An 18,590-nucleotide genomic window follows, 5' to 3' on the forward strand; every position below is an offset into this window, starting at 1 on the left:
CTCCCGGAAGAAGAAGTAGGTGAACAGGCCAATGTCATAGGCCGCCACAAAGTTGGGTTCTGCCAGAAACAAGAAAAAAAGTTAAGGGAGAACTCTACGAATAAACATTTATCTTAAGGGGAAGCAAGGCCAACATTGACCTACCAAAGTGTCCTCCACTCATAGGGTTTCCATGAAACCAGACCACCAGGCCTCTCTATAGGCATGACGTCCTGCACTGATGTCATGAACTCCCTGCTGGACTCCTGTTTGGAATTGATCAGGAAGTGTTTGGTGGAGATGGGTGAAAACTTGATGTGAACCTGGCTTCAGAATATCCAATTTATTTTTTTTTCAATAAACATTTTTTATTGTAGAATGAACTTTGTTTACAAACTTGAAAATTCAGTATTCAGTTTTAAGCAATACAGGCATTTATGAACATAGCGTGAAGAGAATTACATTAAGAAAATAACATTGTGTGAGTGAATGATATCTGGTTTGGTTGTCTGGGAGTAACAGGAATTGTTTACTTCTTCCCTTGTACTCACATTAATGTGTATATCAAGGAGGGTTCGAATTGAGTATTGATGTGGACTCTGAACTAGTTGATACCCCTTTCTCCTATAGCCTTCTCTACCCTTTAGTATTTAGGGCAGAAGGTTGGTGAAAGGGAAATGAGTGGGGGCTTCTCAGAATTGAAGGCCCTGCTTGGTAAACTATTGTTTAATATGTTCAGGCCCTCCATCTGATATGGGGACTGTCTTCAGGGTGGAGAGTTCCTTGCAGATTTGTGTACATAGCTAGGGATGGGAGACTTTGGGTGAGTTTTACTTCTGTATTGGAATACACTGTGACCAGATTGTGTCATTCTCTGTGTCGGTTAGTTATAGCAAAACTTTCTAATTTGCTTTGGTGCACTAAAAGACTAAGAAATCACTATACAATCGAAAAGAAATGAAAGACTACAAATTATACCTCATATTAAACACACATAACAAGCTGCAATAGATATCTTGATGTCTGTGAGATTCATTTGTTGTTTGGTCCTTGCTGTTTATTTATGCGTCACTTTTTATTCTGTTTTACCAGGTACTTTGGTTTGGGTAATTGATAAGGGTTTTACCCGTCCTAATCCTTATAATGTTTTCCATCTGGAGATTGGAGTGTATTAGGTTCTTAAAATGTGGCCAGGGTACATGCTCATTCGATTTCCAGTTTACTGTTATAAGGTGAATAGCTGCTGTTAATATATGGCATATCAGTGGTTGTAATTGTTTATCATATATGTCTAGATCAATCATTAACAATGCAAGTTCAGGTTTGAGAGAGAAATCGTTAGTAATCAGAGATTTTAGTAGGTTTTCTATTGGGTCCCATAAGGTTCTAACCAGTTCACAGTCCCATAACATATGTTTTAGAGTGCCTATATGTTTATTGCATTTCCAGCACATTGGAGAAAGGTTTGGTTTAAATGCGGCAATTTTTCTTGGTGTGAGGTACCATTTAGTAAGGATTTTCTTTGATTGTTCCCAGTGTGTGGCACAATGGGAGAATTTTTTAATGCATTTATTTGTCGTTAGGATTTGAGAGATGGTGATTTTTGTATTTAGATCACTGGACCACACATTGGTATATTTAGTTAATATCTTTAGATGATTCGTAAAGAATTCAGAGTACCATATGGAGATCCCTCCTTGGATAGGTATTTTGCTGTTAAGCATGGTTATTATGTGATCTGGGAGATGTGGAGGTTCAATTATTTTGGTCGATAGAATATGGGATATTCTCATGTGGGTGAATTTGAATGAGTCTGGGATTGAGAATTCATTCTTTAGTTTTTCAAAGGGTTTTGGTTTTTTGGATTCGGTTATTTCTCCAATGTGCCGGATGCCTTTATCAAGTAATACATTGATATTTAGGTCAGGTGTCATCATGTTTAATATCTGGATTGGGAGTGGTATTGAGCTCTGGGTTGCACTTTTGTATGGGTATTTGGTGTAATATTCCCATGCCATTATGGTCGCTTGTATGGTTGGAAATGTGGATTTTGGGGATTTGATCCCTACTAGAGTACCACAGATCATGGTTCTCAAGGGGATGTTCATGATTTGTTCTTCCATGTTTGCCCATTGTTTGGTAGAGGGTCTTGTCCACCAATCTTTGGACATGCTCAGTAGTGAGGAATAGTAGTATTTTTCGATACATGGTAGACCTAAGCCACCCTTGTTCGTTGGGAGGGTCATGTATGTCTGTGATATTCTGGGGGTTCGTTCTTTCCAGATATATTTTGCAATGATTTTTCTTAAATTATTGAAGAAGGCCTTCTTTAGAGGGATGTTTATTGTGCGAAATATATATAATATTTTCGGAAGAGTGAACATTTTAAAGGATACTATTCTGCCTACCCAAGATAACATGGATTTACTGTGTTTCTCGCAGTCTTGTTTTACCTTTAGTAGTAGGGGAACATAATTGTATTTAAATAAATCCTTTGTAGAGTGTGGAAGTAAAATGCCTAAGTATGGTATGTGTTGGCGTGCCCATGGGAATTGTATTTTGGAGTCTATCTCGTTTATTTGGTGGGTTGGGATGTTTAGGCCTAGCATGAGGGATTTATTCTTGTTGAGTTTGTAGAGTGATACTTGGGAGAAGTTATCTAATTCCTTTAGTACATTTTGCAGAGATGTATAAGGATTTGATAGTGTGAGGATTACGTCATCCGCAAATAGTCCAATCTTGTGAGCTGTCTGATTGATTTCAATTCCTTTAATGTTAGGGTTTGATCTGATTTTTTCAGCCAGAGTTTCCATTAATAGTGAGAATATTATCGGTGAAAGGGGGCAGCCTTGGCGTGTGCCGTTGGAGATTGGGAATTTTTTTGAGATGAACCCAGCTGCATTCACCATGGCTGATGGGTTTGTGTATAAAGCTAGTATGGCTCCCAAGATTGGACCCATGAATCCAAATTTTTCTAGTACCTGTTTCATAAAACCCCAGTGTACTCTGTCGAAGGCCTTCTCCGCATCCAGGGTAAGGAACACGGAGGAGGCCCTCGACATTTCCACGCATCTTAGAACATCAATTATCCTTCTTGTACCGTCAGCCGCTTGTCTGCCTTTTGTGAACCCAACCTGGTCTGTTGCTATGAGAGTGTTGGTGACATTCATCAGCCTATTGGCTAATAATTTGGCATATAGCTTGGTGTCACAATTGAGCAGGGAGATTGGGCGATAATTTGCGGGATTGGTGTGATCTTTGTCTTGTTTGGGCAGTACCGTTATTATCGCCTCTAGATATTCTGCTGGGATTTTAGAATCTGTCCTAAATTTGTTGAAGAGGGCTGTTAGTGGGGTAGATAAGGTGTTTGTAAAATTCTTGTAGTACTCGTTGCTGAAGCCGTCGGGGCCGGGGGCTTTATTTAGTTTAAGCTTTTGAATGGTTTTTGAGACTTCTGCTGCTGAGAAGGGGGCATTTAGTGTTTCTAGTTGTTGTAAGGAAAGTTTTGGGAGGGAAATGTCCTTGAGAAAGGAGGTTATTTTTATCTTATTTGGCTGGGGTGTTGTAGGGTCATCTTTGAGATTATACAGCTGTTGGTAGTAGCTTTTAAAAGCTTCAGCAATTAGTTTGGGATTTGTTACTTCTGTTTTGTTGGTTGGGTGTCTAAGGCTGTGAATTCTAGCTTTCATGCTTCTTTGCTTCAGCATATTAGCCAGTAATTTACTAGCCTTGTTGCCTTGTGAATAGTGGTTAGTTTTGGATCTTTGGATATTTCTATCATATTGATATAGTAGTAGGTCTTTTAATTGGTTGCGAAGTTTGAATAATTCGTTTCTTAATGATATGAGGGTGTTTACCTTGTGTTGGGATTCTACGTGTTTTATTTGCGATAATAAATTATCCATTTTCATCTGCTTTTCTCTTTTAAATTTGGCTCCTAGGCGTATGAGGTGGCCTCTGATAACAGCCTTTTGCGCTGACCATATTGTAGCTTCATTAGTGTCTGCTGTTGTGTTGATTTGGAAAAATTCTGTCAGAGCATTTTGTATAATGGCTTTGTTGTCGGGGGATAATAGTGTATGGGCGTTAAGTCTCCATAACTGGGGTTTTTTAGTGGAAGATGGACGTTTTATTTTTATGGTAATGGGGGAGTGGTCTGACCAGGTGGTTGTGCCTATTGATGTCGAGATGACTTCCTGTAATAGTGTTGTATCCGTTAGGAAAAAATCAATCCTAGAATAGGTATTGTGTATGTGAGAGAAATATGTATAATCTCTAGTTTCTCCATGTAGAATTCTCCAGGGGTCATACAGGTTGTGCCAGTGTGTTAATTTAAGAATAGATTTACTGTGTTTTTTCTTTTTTGCAGAAGAGTCAAGTGTGGTTAGGTGGGCGTTGAAGTCTCCTCCAATTAATAGTAGTCCTTGCTTTATCTTATTAACTTTGGCTAGTAGTTTGTCTATGAAGGCCTTTTGTCCTGAATTGGGAGAATATATGTTCACCAGCGTGTACTGTATCGAGTCAATAGTACCACTGAAGATCACATATCTGCCTTGTGGGTCGGTAATAATCTCTTTTGGTATGATGGAGAGATCATTATGGAATGCAATAAATGTTCCTCTTTTTTTCTTGGAAAATGTGCTGTGATATATGGTGGTGTACCTTTTATGTGACAATAGATGTTTATCTTTTTCTATGAAGTGAGATTCCTGTCCAAAAATCACATCTGTATGTGTAGATGTCATTTCTGACCAGAAATAGTGCCTTTTTTGGGGGGAGTTGAGCCCCCGTGTGTTCAAGGATGTGATTGTTAATGTCATGTTATAAGATAGTGAGAGATCTTTTCTATGTATGGACTCGTTAACTCTCTGTGTCCGTATATTTTTAGTTTACACCCTGGCACGGGGATTTGTGTTGAATCGGATCGGGGCTTAACCTTGTAAGTAACCTGGTATTGGTGATAGGGTATCGTTTTGCAGCTAAAACATAAACATACAACTTGAAAATAAACTAACAAAGAAACATTTAACAGCATGAGATTTGAGTCCAGGGTCTCACGCAATCAGTGGGGCACATGCAGTGATTACCAACTGCTAGGAAGTAGGCCACAGAGTGCTTGATAGCACTAGAAGGTGGAAATATATGGTCATCGCACGGTGAGGGGAGCCTGTCTTCTCACTTGTTGTGCCAGTCCGCAGCTATTTTTGTATTCTTTGCCATTTTGTTTTCCCGGGTTTCGTCCAGTTGAGCAGGAATGTTCAGATTTTTGAAGATCTTTCTTCCATCCTCAATTGAAGAAATGGCAATTGTTTTATTGTTGTGTCGGAAGAGGACTTTGGTGGGGAATCCCCATTTATACGGTATTTGTAGAGAGCGGAGGGCCTTAGTCAGAGGCTGAAGATCTTTCCGTTTTTGTAATGTGGCTTGGGATAAGTCGGCATATAGGTGAATGTGCTTGTATGGTTCTGGTAAAGTAGTGTTTTTCTGGATGTAAAGCAGTAGCTGTTCCTTGATGTGGTAGCATAGAAATTTGGCTATGACATCTCTGGGGGAGTGCTCAGGGATGAAAGATGGCTTTGGCAGCCTGTGGACTCTGTCTAGTATCAGCTCAGTGTCATTGGCTGATGTGATGGTTGCTTTTATGATGCCTTGAATGTGCTGTTTTAATTCTCCTGTGGTAACCTGCTCTGGGATGCCCCTGAATTTCAGGTTGTTCCTGCGGCATCTATCCTCCAAGTCAGCGTTTTTGGTTTTTAGCCAGTTAATATCAGAGTTAAAGCTCTCAGTGGTGTCCACAACTATATTGTGCTCATGTATTAGCTCAGTGACTTTCCGTTCGGTTATATCAACTCTGGAGCCTAGCTCCGTCAGCTCCCTCTGTACATTAGATGTCATTGTGTTGATATCTTGTAGCAGCGAGTGCTTAAAAGAAATCAGTATGTCTTTAATAAAGTTCTGTGACGCAGCCTGCTCTGTTGTGGGATATGTTTCTATAGCAGCTGCTAATGCTAGGTCTACTTGAGGGAATGGGTCAGCGGCGTCAGAATCTCCTACCTGATGGATGCTCTCCGTGAGTCTCGGTCTGTTTTTCACCGGACTTCTTGATGTGGGAGTATTGGGAGAAGGAGTAGATTCCCCTGAGGAGGTAGGATTGGTGCTGAGCTTCCTCGTATCTGTTGCGGAGTTTGGTGGTTTCGAACCTCGCTGTGTGTCTTTGCCGCCGGCGCCATCTTGGGGCTGGTGCTGGGGGAGACGGGCCTTGTCTCCGAAGTAATCAGTCAATTTGCGTGGTTTCGGCTCATTTTTCTTTCTCTTTTTAGAGGCGTCCTGCTCTGTCATCATGTCCTCTTCTCGGGACCTAAAGTCTTGCTGCGGATCCATGTCGGATTGAGCTGGTTTGGTTGTTGGCTCCGGGAGCTCACGCTACATGCGACTTCTCCTCACCACGCGGTAGCCACGCCCCCCGAATATCCAATTTATTAACGAACCTTCTCCAAACTAAAGCCAAGTCTTATGATAGCTCCTACCCGTCACTTCTCCAAACTAAAACCAAGTCGCTAAATCTTATGATAGCTTTAGTTTGGAGAAGTGGGGAAGGCGCTAAGTCCTATGATAGCGCCCTCCCCCTCTCAATTTTCTCTGAGTGTTATAAAAAGCCTCCACTTTTCCAAACTAAAGCTAAGTGTTATGGAAGCCCCCAACCTACTCAATTCCATATTTACCCCCCCCCCTTTTTTTTTTGCGTTGTCAACAGCTGAGTTCAGTTTTCCCAAAGGTCCTTGTCCAGACTCTGGCTCATCCTCTACTTCCCCCTGCTAATACCTGTGCAGTCAATTAAACTGATTGGAACGCGATATCAGCAGGACTAAGAAAATCATTATATTGATATTAATTTTCCCTCCAAAAGATGTGCTAGGGCTTTGGGGGGGGGGGGGGGGGGGGGGGAGGGGCTAATATTTTCGGTAGGTGTGGATGCTATATTAGGGTATGGGGAGGTGAGTAGTCCCTTACCGCACCTCCCTTGTGGCTGAGTCCCTCTCTGCTCACCTATAACGTCTCTAGTATCCTATTTTGATAGTCGGCAGCCTCTGACCCAGTCTCTGCACAGTCTGCATAACTGCACTTCCAATATGTTATAATCAATGTGCGCTGGGGACACATTAGCGCATGCGCACATTGATGACAGAGGGAAGTGTGGACACGGAGCGTGTGCAGAGACTGGATCAAAGGGTGCCGACAATTAATTAGGATCATGGAGATGTTACAGGTGAATGGAGGGGGACACAGCCACAAGGGAGGTGCGGTAAGAGGCTGCACACCTCCCAGCGTTTCATTTAGCTAGGGCTTATTTTCAGGGGAGGTCTTATTTTGGTACTGACACCGGGATTGTTTCATTGGAGGTTAAAGGGAATGTCCAAGCAAAATAAAAAAAATGAGTTTCACTTACCTGGGGCTTCTACCAGCCCCATGCAGCCATCCTGTGCCCTCGTAATCACTCACTGCTGCTCCAGTCCCCCGCCGCCAGCTAGTTCTGCTTCTACCAGCCCCCTGCAGCCATCCTGTGCCCTCGTAGTCACTCACTGCTGCTCCAGTCCCCCGCTGGCAGCTTGCCGACCCCAGAGGTCGGCGGGACGCATTGCGTACATTTTTACGCATTCCCGTTAGTGCAGGAACAGTAACACATACATTTTTACGCATTACTGGTTCAATGCGTAAAATTTTATGTGTTAATGTTCCTGCACTAGCTGGAATGCGTAAAAATGTACGCAATGCGGCCCGCCGACCTCCGAGGTCAGCAAGCTACCAGCGGGGGACTGAAGCAGCAGTGAGTGACTATGAGGGCACAGGATGGCTGCATAGGGCTGGTAGAAGCAGAACTAGCTGGTGGCGGGGGACCAGAGGAGCAGTGAGTGACTACGAGGGCACAGGATGGCTGCATGGGGCTGGTAGAAGCAGAACTAGCTGGCAGCGGGGGACTGGAGCAGCAGTGAGTCACTACGGGGGCACAGGATGGCTGCATGGGGCTGGTAGAAGCAGAACTAGCTGGTGGCGGGGGACTGGAGCAGCAGTGAGTGACTACGAGGGCACAGGATGGCTGCATGGGGCTGGTAGAAGCCCCAGGTAAGCTAAACTCATTTTTTTATTTTGCCTGAACCTTCCCTTTAAAGGCTGTGAGGTGAGGCCATGGACGAGGCGGAGTGAGTTGGTGACAGTAGATTGGCTCCTAGACAGGCTGGCTGGTCCACTCTAAGCCATATACATAACATTTCTGTCATGTGAAGTACTTTATGATTACTTTAGGAGAGTTTTGTAAAGATTGCTGTACAGACAGGCTCGCTAGAGTCCTGCCCAAGCGGAACATTCTACTGTTAGGCCCGGTTTACACTTAAAGAGTAACTGTCAGGCTGCAGAAGCTAATTTAAACCTCTATTCTCCTGTGTTAAACAGTTTAGAAGGAAGCCCAAAAGCCATTAGTGAAGATAAAAATCTCAGTTACCTTTGATGTGTGCTTATCAGCAAGGCTGTTAGACCCAAGAGGACGCAAGCCGCATACTATACTGCAAAGCATTCTGGGGCCCTCCCCTCGGCTGCTAATGAGACGTTACAGCAGCTTGTAATCAGTCCAGCGCGTAGCACTGATAAATCTCCGGGCAGAGTACACTGCAGGAGTCAGCTATTGTTCCTAGCCACATGGCTCATTAATATTCACTGCACACTAGTGTTATTCAAGTAGGCGCTTTTCTGTGATCAGGAAGCAGGCAGGACATGACGACACATTTGACAGACAAACATGGAACCTGCCATGAGCTGTCAGGAGCATCTATCTCTGCATATACTATATACAAATTCTGTGAAATCCAAACGTGGACAGTGAAATGCATATGTAATGTAAGTACAGCCAATCTTTAGCTACTGATATATGTGTTTATTTTCTCTGAGACCTTATACCTAACAGCTCCTCTTTAATCAGTTGCTCTCAGTTATAACTGAAAGGTCAACTGATTTTCAAAACAAGTCCCATGTTTCCATATGGCACCTTTCACACGTAACGCGTTTTAACTGAAATATTTTTCACAATGCACTGCTATGGAGAAGGAAAAAAACGCGTACCAACTGATTAAGCGTAAACGGTGCCCTTAGGAAACTGAGGAGGAGACCATGCTGGAGGTGTCCATAATCAAATTAAAGAATGGATCACCATAGTAGTCACGCAAATTAGGGCTGGTTAAGGGTGCAATCGGCGTTTTTCCACAGCGGTTAATCCACCCTGGGTGCTACGTGTAGAGTCCAGGGTCGCCTCACACGGCAGGGAAAATCGGGATTGGAATGGCGTGTTCGTGCAAACACCGGTAAAAGCCCAATATAACCACTCCGATTCACTTGAATGGGAGCGTTTAACGAGGAGTCCCAGATAACGGCGGTAGTTGCCTGCCAAGCGTCCGCCTGAGCCAGCCCTATGGCAGTTATATTGCTGTGTGAGTGTCCTCTCTCCTCCACTCTGACCCACAATTATTCCTTGGAGAAGAATCTCAGCAATGCAGCTCTTCTAGAAATGGTCAGTGAGAAGCTAATAAGTCCGAAAATATTATTCAGATTTCATGCAAATTTCTGCATCTTGTAAGTGGACCACTCAAATGCAACAACGGCTTCCTATGAGTCGTCCATTTCCAAGCTGAATAAAATTAGCATACAATTTGTAAAACTTTTGTTAGCACATCGTTGTCCCGCCCCCCTGCAGTCAATGGTTAGGTTGTATTGTAAACCTTTTTGAATGGCTAACACTTGGGCTGCAGGTGACAGGTACACTTTAGTAGACACAGCTCACCGTTCAGCCACTTGGAGTTGTACTGGGCAGTGCGGAGTGGCGGTACGCTCCCCAGGCTGCGGTAGATGGCGGGGTCCCGGCCAGAGAAGTCGATGACGGTGGCTGCGTACAGCTCTCCCCGGGACGTGATGACGGCGGTGGAATTGTGGCGGGGGTCGTACGGGCAGCGCGCCACTCCGTTTATCTTCTCAATCACCCGACTGATGTTCCCCACCTGAAATAAGACTGAGATCAATAGACCGGCCAAACCGCGTCAAACATAGCCATTTCACCCCTCCCACCAGCAGGAGGCAGCAGAGACCCCCATACATAATAATAATATGGTAGGACATTACACTATGACTATGGTAGGATTAGATTGTGAGCTCCTCTGAGGACAGTCAGTGACATGACTATGTACTCTGTACAGTGCTGCAGAAGATGTCAGTGCTATATAAATACACAAGCTGGACGCCCGGCGTTGCCCAGGTATGTATTTGGCTGGTGTAGGCCCCACCCACTTTTGCTAACCCTAACACACAATTACTTAATTACTTAATGACCAAGTTTGTGAGCTTTGCGGTCTTTGGCATCAATAATTTGCATTGAAATAAAATAAATCTGATTGGCTGTGGCACCACCACTTTTCTGAATTTGAACCCCAATCACCCAATGGCTAAGTGTACCAGGTACAGGTGATTAACAGTGGAAGAGGTTTGTGCCATTAACAGTGCAAGAATGGCAGCAATTAAATATTCCCTCTTGAAAATCAATAGGTGGATTTTAATTGTCTTTTGTAGGCTCCACCCACCTTTCTGAATATTAATCTTAGTCACCCAGTGACCAACTGTGCAAAGTTTGAGAACCCTGCCACTAACAGTGTAAGAATTGCTGCAGTTTACATTTTCTCAGTGAAATTTGTATTTGTCTCCGCCCACTGATGACCCGGTATTGCCTGATTATGTATTTGGCTGGTGTTGGCTGTGCCCACTTTTCCTAACCCTAACACACAATTACTCAATTACTCAATGACCAAGTTTGTGAGCTTTACAGTTTTTGGCATCAATAACCTGCGTTAAAATGAAACAAATAGGATTGGCTGTTTGTGGCTCCACCCCTTTTTATCAATTCAAAACCAAGTCACCCAATCATCAACTGTACCAGGTTTGAGGCTTGTGCCATTAACAGTGCAAGAATGGCAGCAATGTAAATATTCCCCTTGAAAATCAATAGGTGAATTATGATTGGCTTTTGTAGGCTCCTCCCACCTTTCTGCATATTAATTCCAGTCACCCAATGACCAACTGTGCAAAGTTTGAGAACCCTACCATTAACAGTGTAAAAATAGCTGCAGTTTACATTTTCCAGTGAAATTTGTATTTGTCTCCGCCCCCTTTTTGGTTATGGGAATAAAAAGTATCCTATACTTTATTCCAAGGCATGTACTATGTGTGTGCCAAATTTCATTCAAATCCGTTCAGCCATTTTTGCGTGATCGAGTAACAAACATCCAAACATCTGAACTTTCCCATTTATTATATTAGTAGGATAATAATAATATGGTAGGACATAAGACTATGACTATGGTAGGATTAGAGTGTGAGCTCCTCTGAGGACAGTCAGTGACATGACTATGTACTCTGTAATGTGCTGCAGGAGATGTCAGTGCTATATAAATACATAATAATAATATGGTAGGACATTAGGCTATGACTATGGTAGGATTAGAGTGTGAGCTCCTCTGAGGACAGTCAGTGACATGACTATGTACTCTGTAATGTGCTGCAGAAGATGTCAGTGCTATATAAATACATAATAATAATAATATGGTAGGACATTACACTATGACTATGGTAGGATTAGATTGTGAGCTCCTCTGAGGACAGTCAGTGACATGACTCTGTACTCTGTAAAGTGCTGCAGGAGATGTCAGTGCTATATAAATACATAATAACGGGCATTGAACTGTGAGATAGTGTGAATACTGATGCAATACACAGTTGGTAATGCAGGTGGAAGCAGAATGTAGGCCTGGCCTCTCCGCGCCCCTTGCGTTCTGCAGATCGCACACCTCTCTTGCTCCGCCTGCGCCAGGAGACCCTCGGAATGTGTGAAGTATGGCTGCTCGTCATCTGACAAGCCTGGAAACACAACTTATATCTCAGGTGGCAGAACGCCCTCAGAATGACCCGCTGGTGCCCGGCGCTGAACTCAGCTGCAGAGCGGCTACAAGCTGCCAAGCTGCGCAGAAAGCGGGCTTAATGGCCTTTATATGGGAGGGCTGATCGTCCGCCTGCGCTATATGTGACGCCACAGCGGCTCCTTATCGCCGATCTGTTTATGCTGAGCTGGGAGGACAGCGAGGAGCGATTAAATGGAAACAGCTGTTCTGCCAGAAATTCTGCAGAGATCTGCTCTGTACATCGTGTCTGCGCTCCGAGCTGTTCCGGAACATTCAACAGACGCTTCGGGCGAACAGGCAAAGAAATATTATCCCGAACCACAAAAATGGAAAACAGCAAGTTCACCGCGGCCAGCCGGAAAACCCATCGCCCCGCCATTGTATTATTATTGCTGCTAATATTAGGAACTGGTCTCATTACTAGCTAAAATCACTGTCTGCAAACCGCTGCAGAAATCCATGAATAATTCACTTATTTTATAGTACAAATTGTTCACATCCGATCCTATAATGGTCATCCAGAAACTGCTGTACAAATGTTGCGGTGTGCTGTTCTCTGACTCCTGCATGAATATTATGGAAGTGGAACAAGATAAAGGAACCAATTGGACAAGTTGGTGTGATAGATTTCTAGCAGATTCATTCAGAGTGATCTATCTGCTGGGAATTGAATAGGAAAGTCGATGCACTTAAAGAGGAACTCCAGTGAACATTTTACTGTTGGCAGGTGATGTAGCTGCTGCATGGTTTTTGACAGTTGGAAACAGCTGTAAACAGCTATTTCCCACAAAAGTTTGAACTTTTCTTGTGGGAGGGGTTACTTGTGGGAGGGGTTTTGCCACAATATCAGTCATACAGCACCCCCTGATGGTCTGTTTGTGAAAAGCAATAGATTTCTCATATAAAAGGGGGTATCAGCTACTGATTGGGATAAAGTAAAATTTGTGGTCGGAGTTTCTCTTTAAACGTGCAGAGATACAGGCCCATATGCAATTAAAGGGACTCCGAGTACCTCTCATGGGTATGCCTAGAGACTCCGACCAGTACTGCAAAGTACTTAAAATGCATTTTATTGAGAAGTTTAAAAATATCTCTTAAGAGAAAACTCTGGAGATAAACGTTAATTGCATATAGGTCACAGTATTGATAAAGTAAAGAGACGGCAGTGTTAAAGTGAACGTAACGTGAGAGGGATATGGAGGCTGCCATATGTATTTCCTTTTAAACAATACCAGTTGCCTGGGTGTCCTGCTGATCCTGTGTCTCTATTACTTTTAGCCACAGCCCCTGAACAAGCATGCAGCAGATCAGTGGCTCTGACTGAAGTCTGACTGGATTAACTGCATGCTTGTTTCAGGTGTGTGATTCAGATACCACTAAACAGAAAATCAGCAGGGCTGCCAAGCAACTGGTATTGTTTAAAAGGAAATAAATATGGCAGCCTCCCTTTAGGTTCCCTTTAAGGTGGTCATACACTTTTCCATCAATATTTGGCAGATTTGACACCCCTATTCCATAAACGGTGCCCGACTGCTCAATTTCCAAAAAAATGTAATCTACTGAAAATCGACCTAGCGCCACTGCCAGCTCTGGACACCGGAGGAGGTGAGGATTTGCGATGGAGTTACGGGGAAGCATGAAACACTCACCAGCGGCCCCGCAGGGGGACACATACCCTTGGGAAACGTCCGGCCATGGGTCTATCGATTGTCAGGAAATTGAACGCTATTACAACTGCACCCCCACTCTAGCCCTTGCAACCGAGATTTTCCAGCATGCCTGACCGATTCTTTAGACAGACTACGGGCAGGAATCAATAGATTGTGAGGCCATCAATATCTGCCTGATTTGACCATTATGATTATGACAGATATCGATGCCACAAACGGAGTCATGTATGGGCACCTTTAGGGCAGAGATATACAACCACCACAGAGCAGAGACAGCGGCGTACCTGGCGACTGGTGCACACCGGAGAGAAGGCGTTGGTCCCGCAGGTGAAAACTCTCTTCCCCGTCACTATCAGCACTCGGATGTAATTCTGGCACTCCACCTGCAGGGGGAACACACACAATCAATCACAGGAAATACGATTGCTTTACTTACATGTATGGGAAGACATCAGATCACATGACATCAGATCACATGACATCAGAACAGATCACATGACATCAGATCAGATCACATGACACTGCTGGAGACACAATAACATGAGATATACATTCCTTCCATCCGATCTCTGTACTCAGATATCCTCATCCCTGAGATTCACATACGGTAATGTAAAACGACAGACGCGCCTCGCATTCCCTGACTAACGTTACAAGTCTGTGGGGGGATGGAGCACAAACAAGCCAAAGAGCCCCCCTCCATCCAACACCGGGGACAGCGGAATAGTCTGCGTTGTGCTGGTGGACGCTCTGCCGCAGTAATGGCAGTCGTCAGTAAGCTGTACAGGTAGTCCCCGGTTAACAAACGAGATAAGGACTTTAGGTTCGTTCTTGAATCTGTTCCATCTCTGTACCTCCTCTGTCTGTACTGTCCACCTGTGTATCATTTGTCCCCCTGCGCCTCTAGCATCCCCTCACTGTGCCATTTCTGTCCCCTGTACCTCCTCTGTGCCCCCTGTGCCTCCAGTATCTCCCTCTGTGTCACCTCTGTTCCCCCGTGCCTCCAGTGTCCCCCTCTGTGTCATCAGTCCCCAGTGCCTCCAGTGTCCTCCTGTGTCACCTCTGTTCCCCCATGCCTCCAGTGGCCTCCTCTGTCCCCCCACTGTGTCATCTCTGTCCCCTGTACCTCCTCTGTGCCCCCTGTGCCTCCAGTATCTCCCTCTGTGTCACCTCTGTTCCCCTGTGCCTCCAGTATCTCCCTCTGTGTCATCAGTCCCCAGTGCCTCCAGTGTCTTCCTGTGTCACCTCTGTTCCCCGGTGCCTCCAGTGGCCTCCTCTGTCCCCCCACTGTGCCATTTCTGTCCCCTGTACCTCCTTTGTGCCCCCTGTGCCTCCAGTATCTCCCTCTGTGTCACCTCTGTTCCCCCTGTGCCTCCAGTGTCCCCCTCTGTCCCCCCACTGTGCCATCTCTGTCCCCTGTACCTCCTCTGTTCCCCCGTGCCTCCAGTATCTCCCTCTGTGTCACCTCTGTTCCCCTGTGCCTCCAGTGGCCTCCTCTGTCCCCCCACTGTGTCATCTCTGCCCCCTGTACCTCCTCTGTGCCCCCTGTGCCTCCAGTGTCCTTCTCTGTCACCTCTGTTCCCCCGTGCCTCCAGCGTCCTCCCATTGTGCCATCTCTGTCCCCTGTGCCTCTAGTGTCCCCCTCTGAGTCACCTCTGTTCCCCTGTGCCTCCAGCTTCCCCCTCTGTCCCCCCACTGTGTCACCTATGTCCCCTGTACCTCCTCTGTGCCTCCAGTGCCCCCCTTTTTGTCACTTCTACCCCTGTTCCTGCTTACACAAGTTTAAAAGCCGTTTTTTCTTTGATTTTTTTTTTTTTAATCAATTTTCTCAAAAAACGATCATTTTGGAAAAAAAAAAAATGTTCAACTTGTTCCCACAGAATCCATGCCGTACATATCGGCAGGCGTCCATAAGTCGGAGACTACCTGTATATAACATGGGGCTGTCTGTCTACCAAGATCCAACACGAGAGAGAGCTCTACCCATAACAGATTAAAGTGTAAGGGGATAACAGGGGGCACAAAAGGTAAGGGGAGTCAGTAGGCTGTATATAAGACAGAGCTGTGTCCATGAAGATACAATAGGAGAGAGAGCTCTGCCCATACCAGATTACAGTGTAAGGGGATAATAGGAGGACACAAGAGGTGGCATCTGAGCTGGCATGCAGTGTCACCCATCACTTGAGGGGACGCCCCCCTCCTCTCCACACAGACCCCTGTGTCTCCCCACAGTGCACACCTGATGCCTGGACTGTGCTGGCGTGCAGTGTTACTCATCACCTGAGGGGCCCAGACCCCACACATCCTCTCCACACACACCCCTCTGTCTCCCCACAGGGCACACCTGATGCCTGGCCATGCAGCATCACCTGAGGGGCCCCTCCTCTCCACACAGACCTCTGTGATTTACACTTCACCATTCAAGTGTCAAAAACTCCTAACCTTCCCTGTAATTTGTCTGGCTGCTCTCAGACATGTTTACTCCACATGTGCTCCATATATGGAGGGGCGGCGGGATGAAAGAGTCGCAGCCCCTCCATCCCATACAGGCCTTACACAAAGGAAATGTGAATATCACAAGCCAGAGACTCCCAGGAAACGCCCGCCGCAACTCAGCCCACGGATGCAAGGTACACATTACAGTGCATAGCTCCCAACTGCCCCTCTGTCCCTCTTCTCCTCCTCTTTTGTCCCTCTTTTAGGACTTTGTCCCTCTTTCTATGTAAATATATATATATATTTCTCTACTAAAAAAGTTGTTTGATTGACTCTAACCTTTATTCCCAACCTTTAAATTGATATTTTTTTTAATTTAAAAATGTTAATATGAAGGAAAATGACCCAGGATAGAAAGGACCAGTGTGGTTTGAATTATAAAACAACATATTTTTTGTATGACATCTTTATGGTATGCGTGACTGGGGGTGTGGCTAAGTGTCCCACTTTCTTATCTCAAAAAGTTGGAAGGAATGTTACAGAACTGACATCCCAGCTCTTGTGATATACAGTGGCCAAAAAATTAGAGACACTCCTTATTTGAAAGTAAACCAGTGACAACCGTGACGTAACAAGGCAGAGCTGCTTATATAAGGAACTCATAATTTCCCGCCTTGACTACTGCAATGCCCTGCTGTCTGGTCTCCCTATGACCCGAACAGCCCCACTGCAGTCCATCATGAATGCGGCAGCCAGAATTATCCACTGCTCCCATCGCTCCACCACGGCGGATCCCCTCCTAGAATCCCTCCACTGGATTCCTATCCAGTCCAGAATCAGATTCAAGATACTGTGTCTGACCTACAAATCTGTCCACAAAACCTGTCCAACCTACATTTCCGATCTTACTCAGAGGTACACACCTAGCCGCACACTCCGCTCTTCCAATGAACTTCGCCTAACCGCCCCCCGCATCACCCAGTCCCAGGCACGCCTCCAAGACTTCTCAAGAGCTGCTCCAACACTATGGAACTCCCTACCTCCACCCATTAGGGCAGCCCCCTCCTTCAACATCTTCAAGAAAGCCCTCAAAACTCACCTTTTCACTCTGGCCTACTACCCCTCACAAGTGCTCTAAACCTACAGCTGAACTCTGGTCCCCTACCGTTCGTGTCCTTACCTCTCCCTCTAGATTGTAAGCCTTTGGGCAGGATCCTCCTCCTTTTGTGTCCTACCTGATCATGCACCTCCATTACTGTGCACCCATGCTATGCATCTGAGTGAACCTAACTTGCCTAATCTACATGCTCAATCCAATGACTGACTAAGCATTACCTTGTACTCATACTGTGCTGTGTGATCTCCATGCTCCATCCAGTGACTAAGCATTACCTTGTACTCATACTGTGCTGTGTGATCTCCATGCTCCATCCAGTGACTAAGCATTACCTTGTACTCATACTGTGCTGTGTGATCTCCATGCTCCCCTCCAGTGACTAAGCATTACCTTGTACTCATACTGTGCTGTGTGATCTCCATGCTCCATCCAGTGACTGACTGAGCATTACCTTGTACTCATACTGTGCTGTGTGATCTCCATGCTCCATCCAGTGACTAAGCATTACCTTGTACTCATACTGTGCTGTGTGATCTCCATGCTCCTCTTCAGTGACTAAGCATTACCTTGTACTCATACTGTGCTGTGTGATCTCCATGCTACCCTCCAGTGACTAAGCATTACCTTGTACTCATACTGTGCTGTGTGATCTCCATGCTCCCATCCAGTGACTAAGCATTACCTTGTACTCATACTGTGCTGTGTGATCTCCATGCTCCCCTCCAGTGACTAAGCATTACCTTGTACTCATACTGTGCTGTGTGATCTCCATGCTCCCCTCCAGTGACTAAGCATTACCTGGCATTCATACTGTGCCGTGAGATCTGGTTTTCTTGTATTCCTGTATTGTCATATTGCTGTATGTCACCCCTAAATATTGTCTGTAACCTAAATTAATGTTCAGCGCTGCGTAATATGTTGGCGCTTTATAAATACAATAAATAAATAAATAAACTCTCAAGCTTCGGACGACGTAGTTATCAGGGAAGTTCATGACAAAATAGGTAAGATGAAAGACTTGAGTGACTTTGAACGAGGGATGATGGTCGGTGCAGTTTGCGCTGGTGCATCTCTGAAACGACAACTCTTTTAGGATTTCCCTACCCAGCTGTATCTCGGAGGTTTAGAGAGGGGCAGTTGAGAAAAAAAAGTTGAAGCGATAAGAACTATTTTGGTTGAAAAAGGCAGGTGAATGGGAAAGGTAAAAAGTGGGTAGCACACATAGTCCACAGCAACAGAAGGGCAACAACACGACAAATTACAGCTGAATTCAATGCAGGTGCATCATAAAGCATATCCCAACACACAACAAGACGGACGTTGTAAAGGATGGGCTTTAGCAGCAGGAGACCATCAAGAGTGCCTTTGGTATCACAGAAAAATAGGAAAAGATGCTGGTTG

At 45.0% G+C, this 18,590-nt stretch overlaps 1 protein-coding gene across 1 annotated transcript in view; it reads right to left on the reverse strand.

Moving 5' to 3' along the window:
• The window catches only part of SEMA5B (semaphorin 5B), a 469,753-nt gene that overhangs the window by 153,733 nt on the left and 297,430 nt on the right, over nucleotides 1-18,590 (reverse strand). Inside the window, exons 7-8 of the mRNA XM_068246215.1 lie at nucleotides 13,921-14,019; nucleotides 9,806-10,019 (exon numbers count right to left, since the gene is read on the reverse strand). Coding sequence (XP_068102316.1) covers nucleotides 9,806-10,019; nucleotides 13,921-14,019 — 313 coding nt within the window. The remainder of the gene's footprint in view (nucleotides 1-9,805; nucleotides 10,020-13,920; nucleotides 14,020-18,590) is intronic.

Source organism: Hyperolius riggenbachi, chromosome 7 (genome assembly GCF_040937935.1).
Source record: "Hyperolius riggenbachi isolate aHypRig1 chromosome 7, aHypRig1.pri, whole genome shotgun sequence".
Lineage (NCBI taxonomy): Eukaryota > Metazoa > Chordata > Amphibia > Anura > Hyperoliidae > Hyperolius > Hyperolius riggenbachi.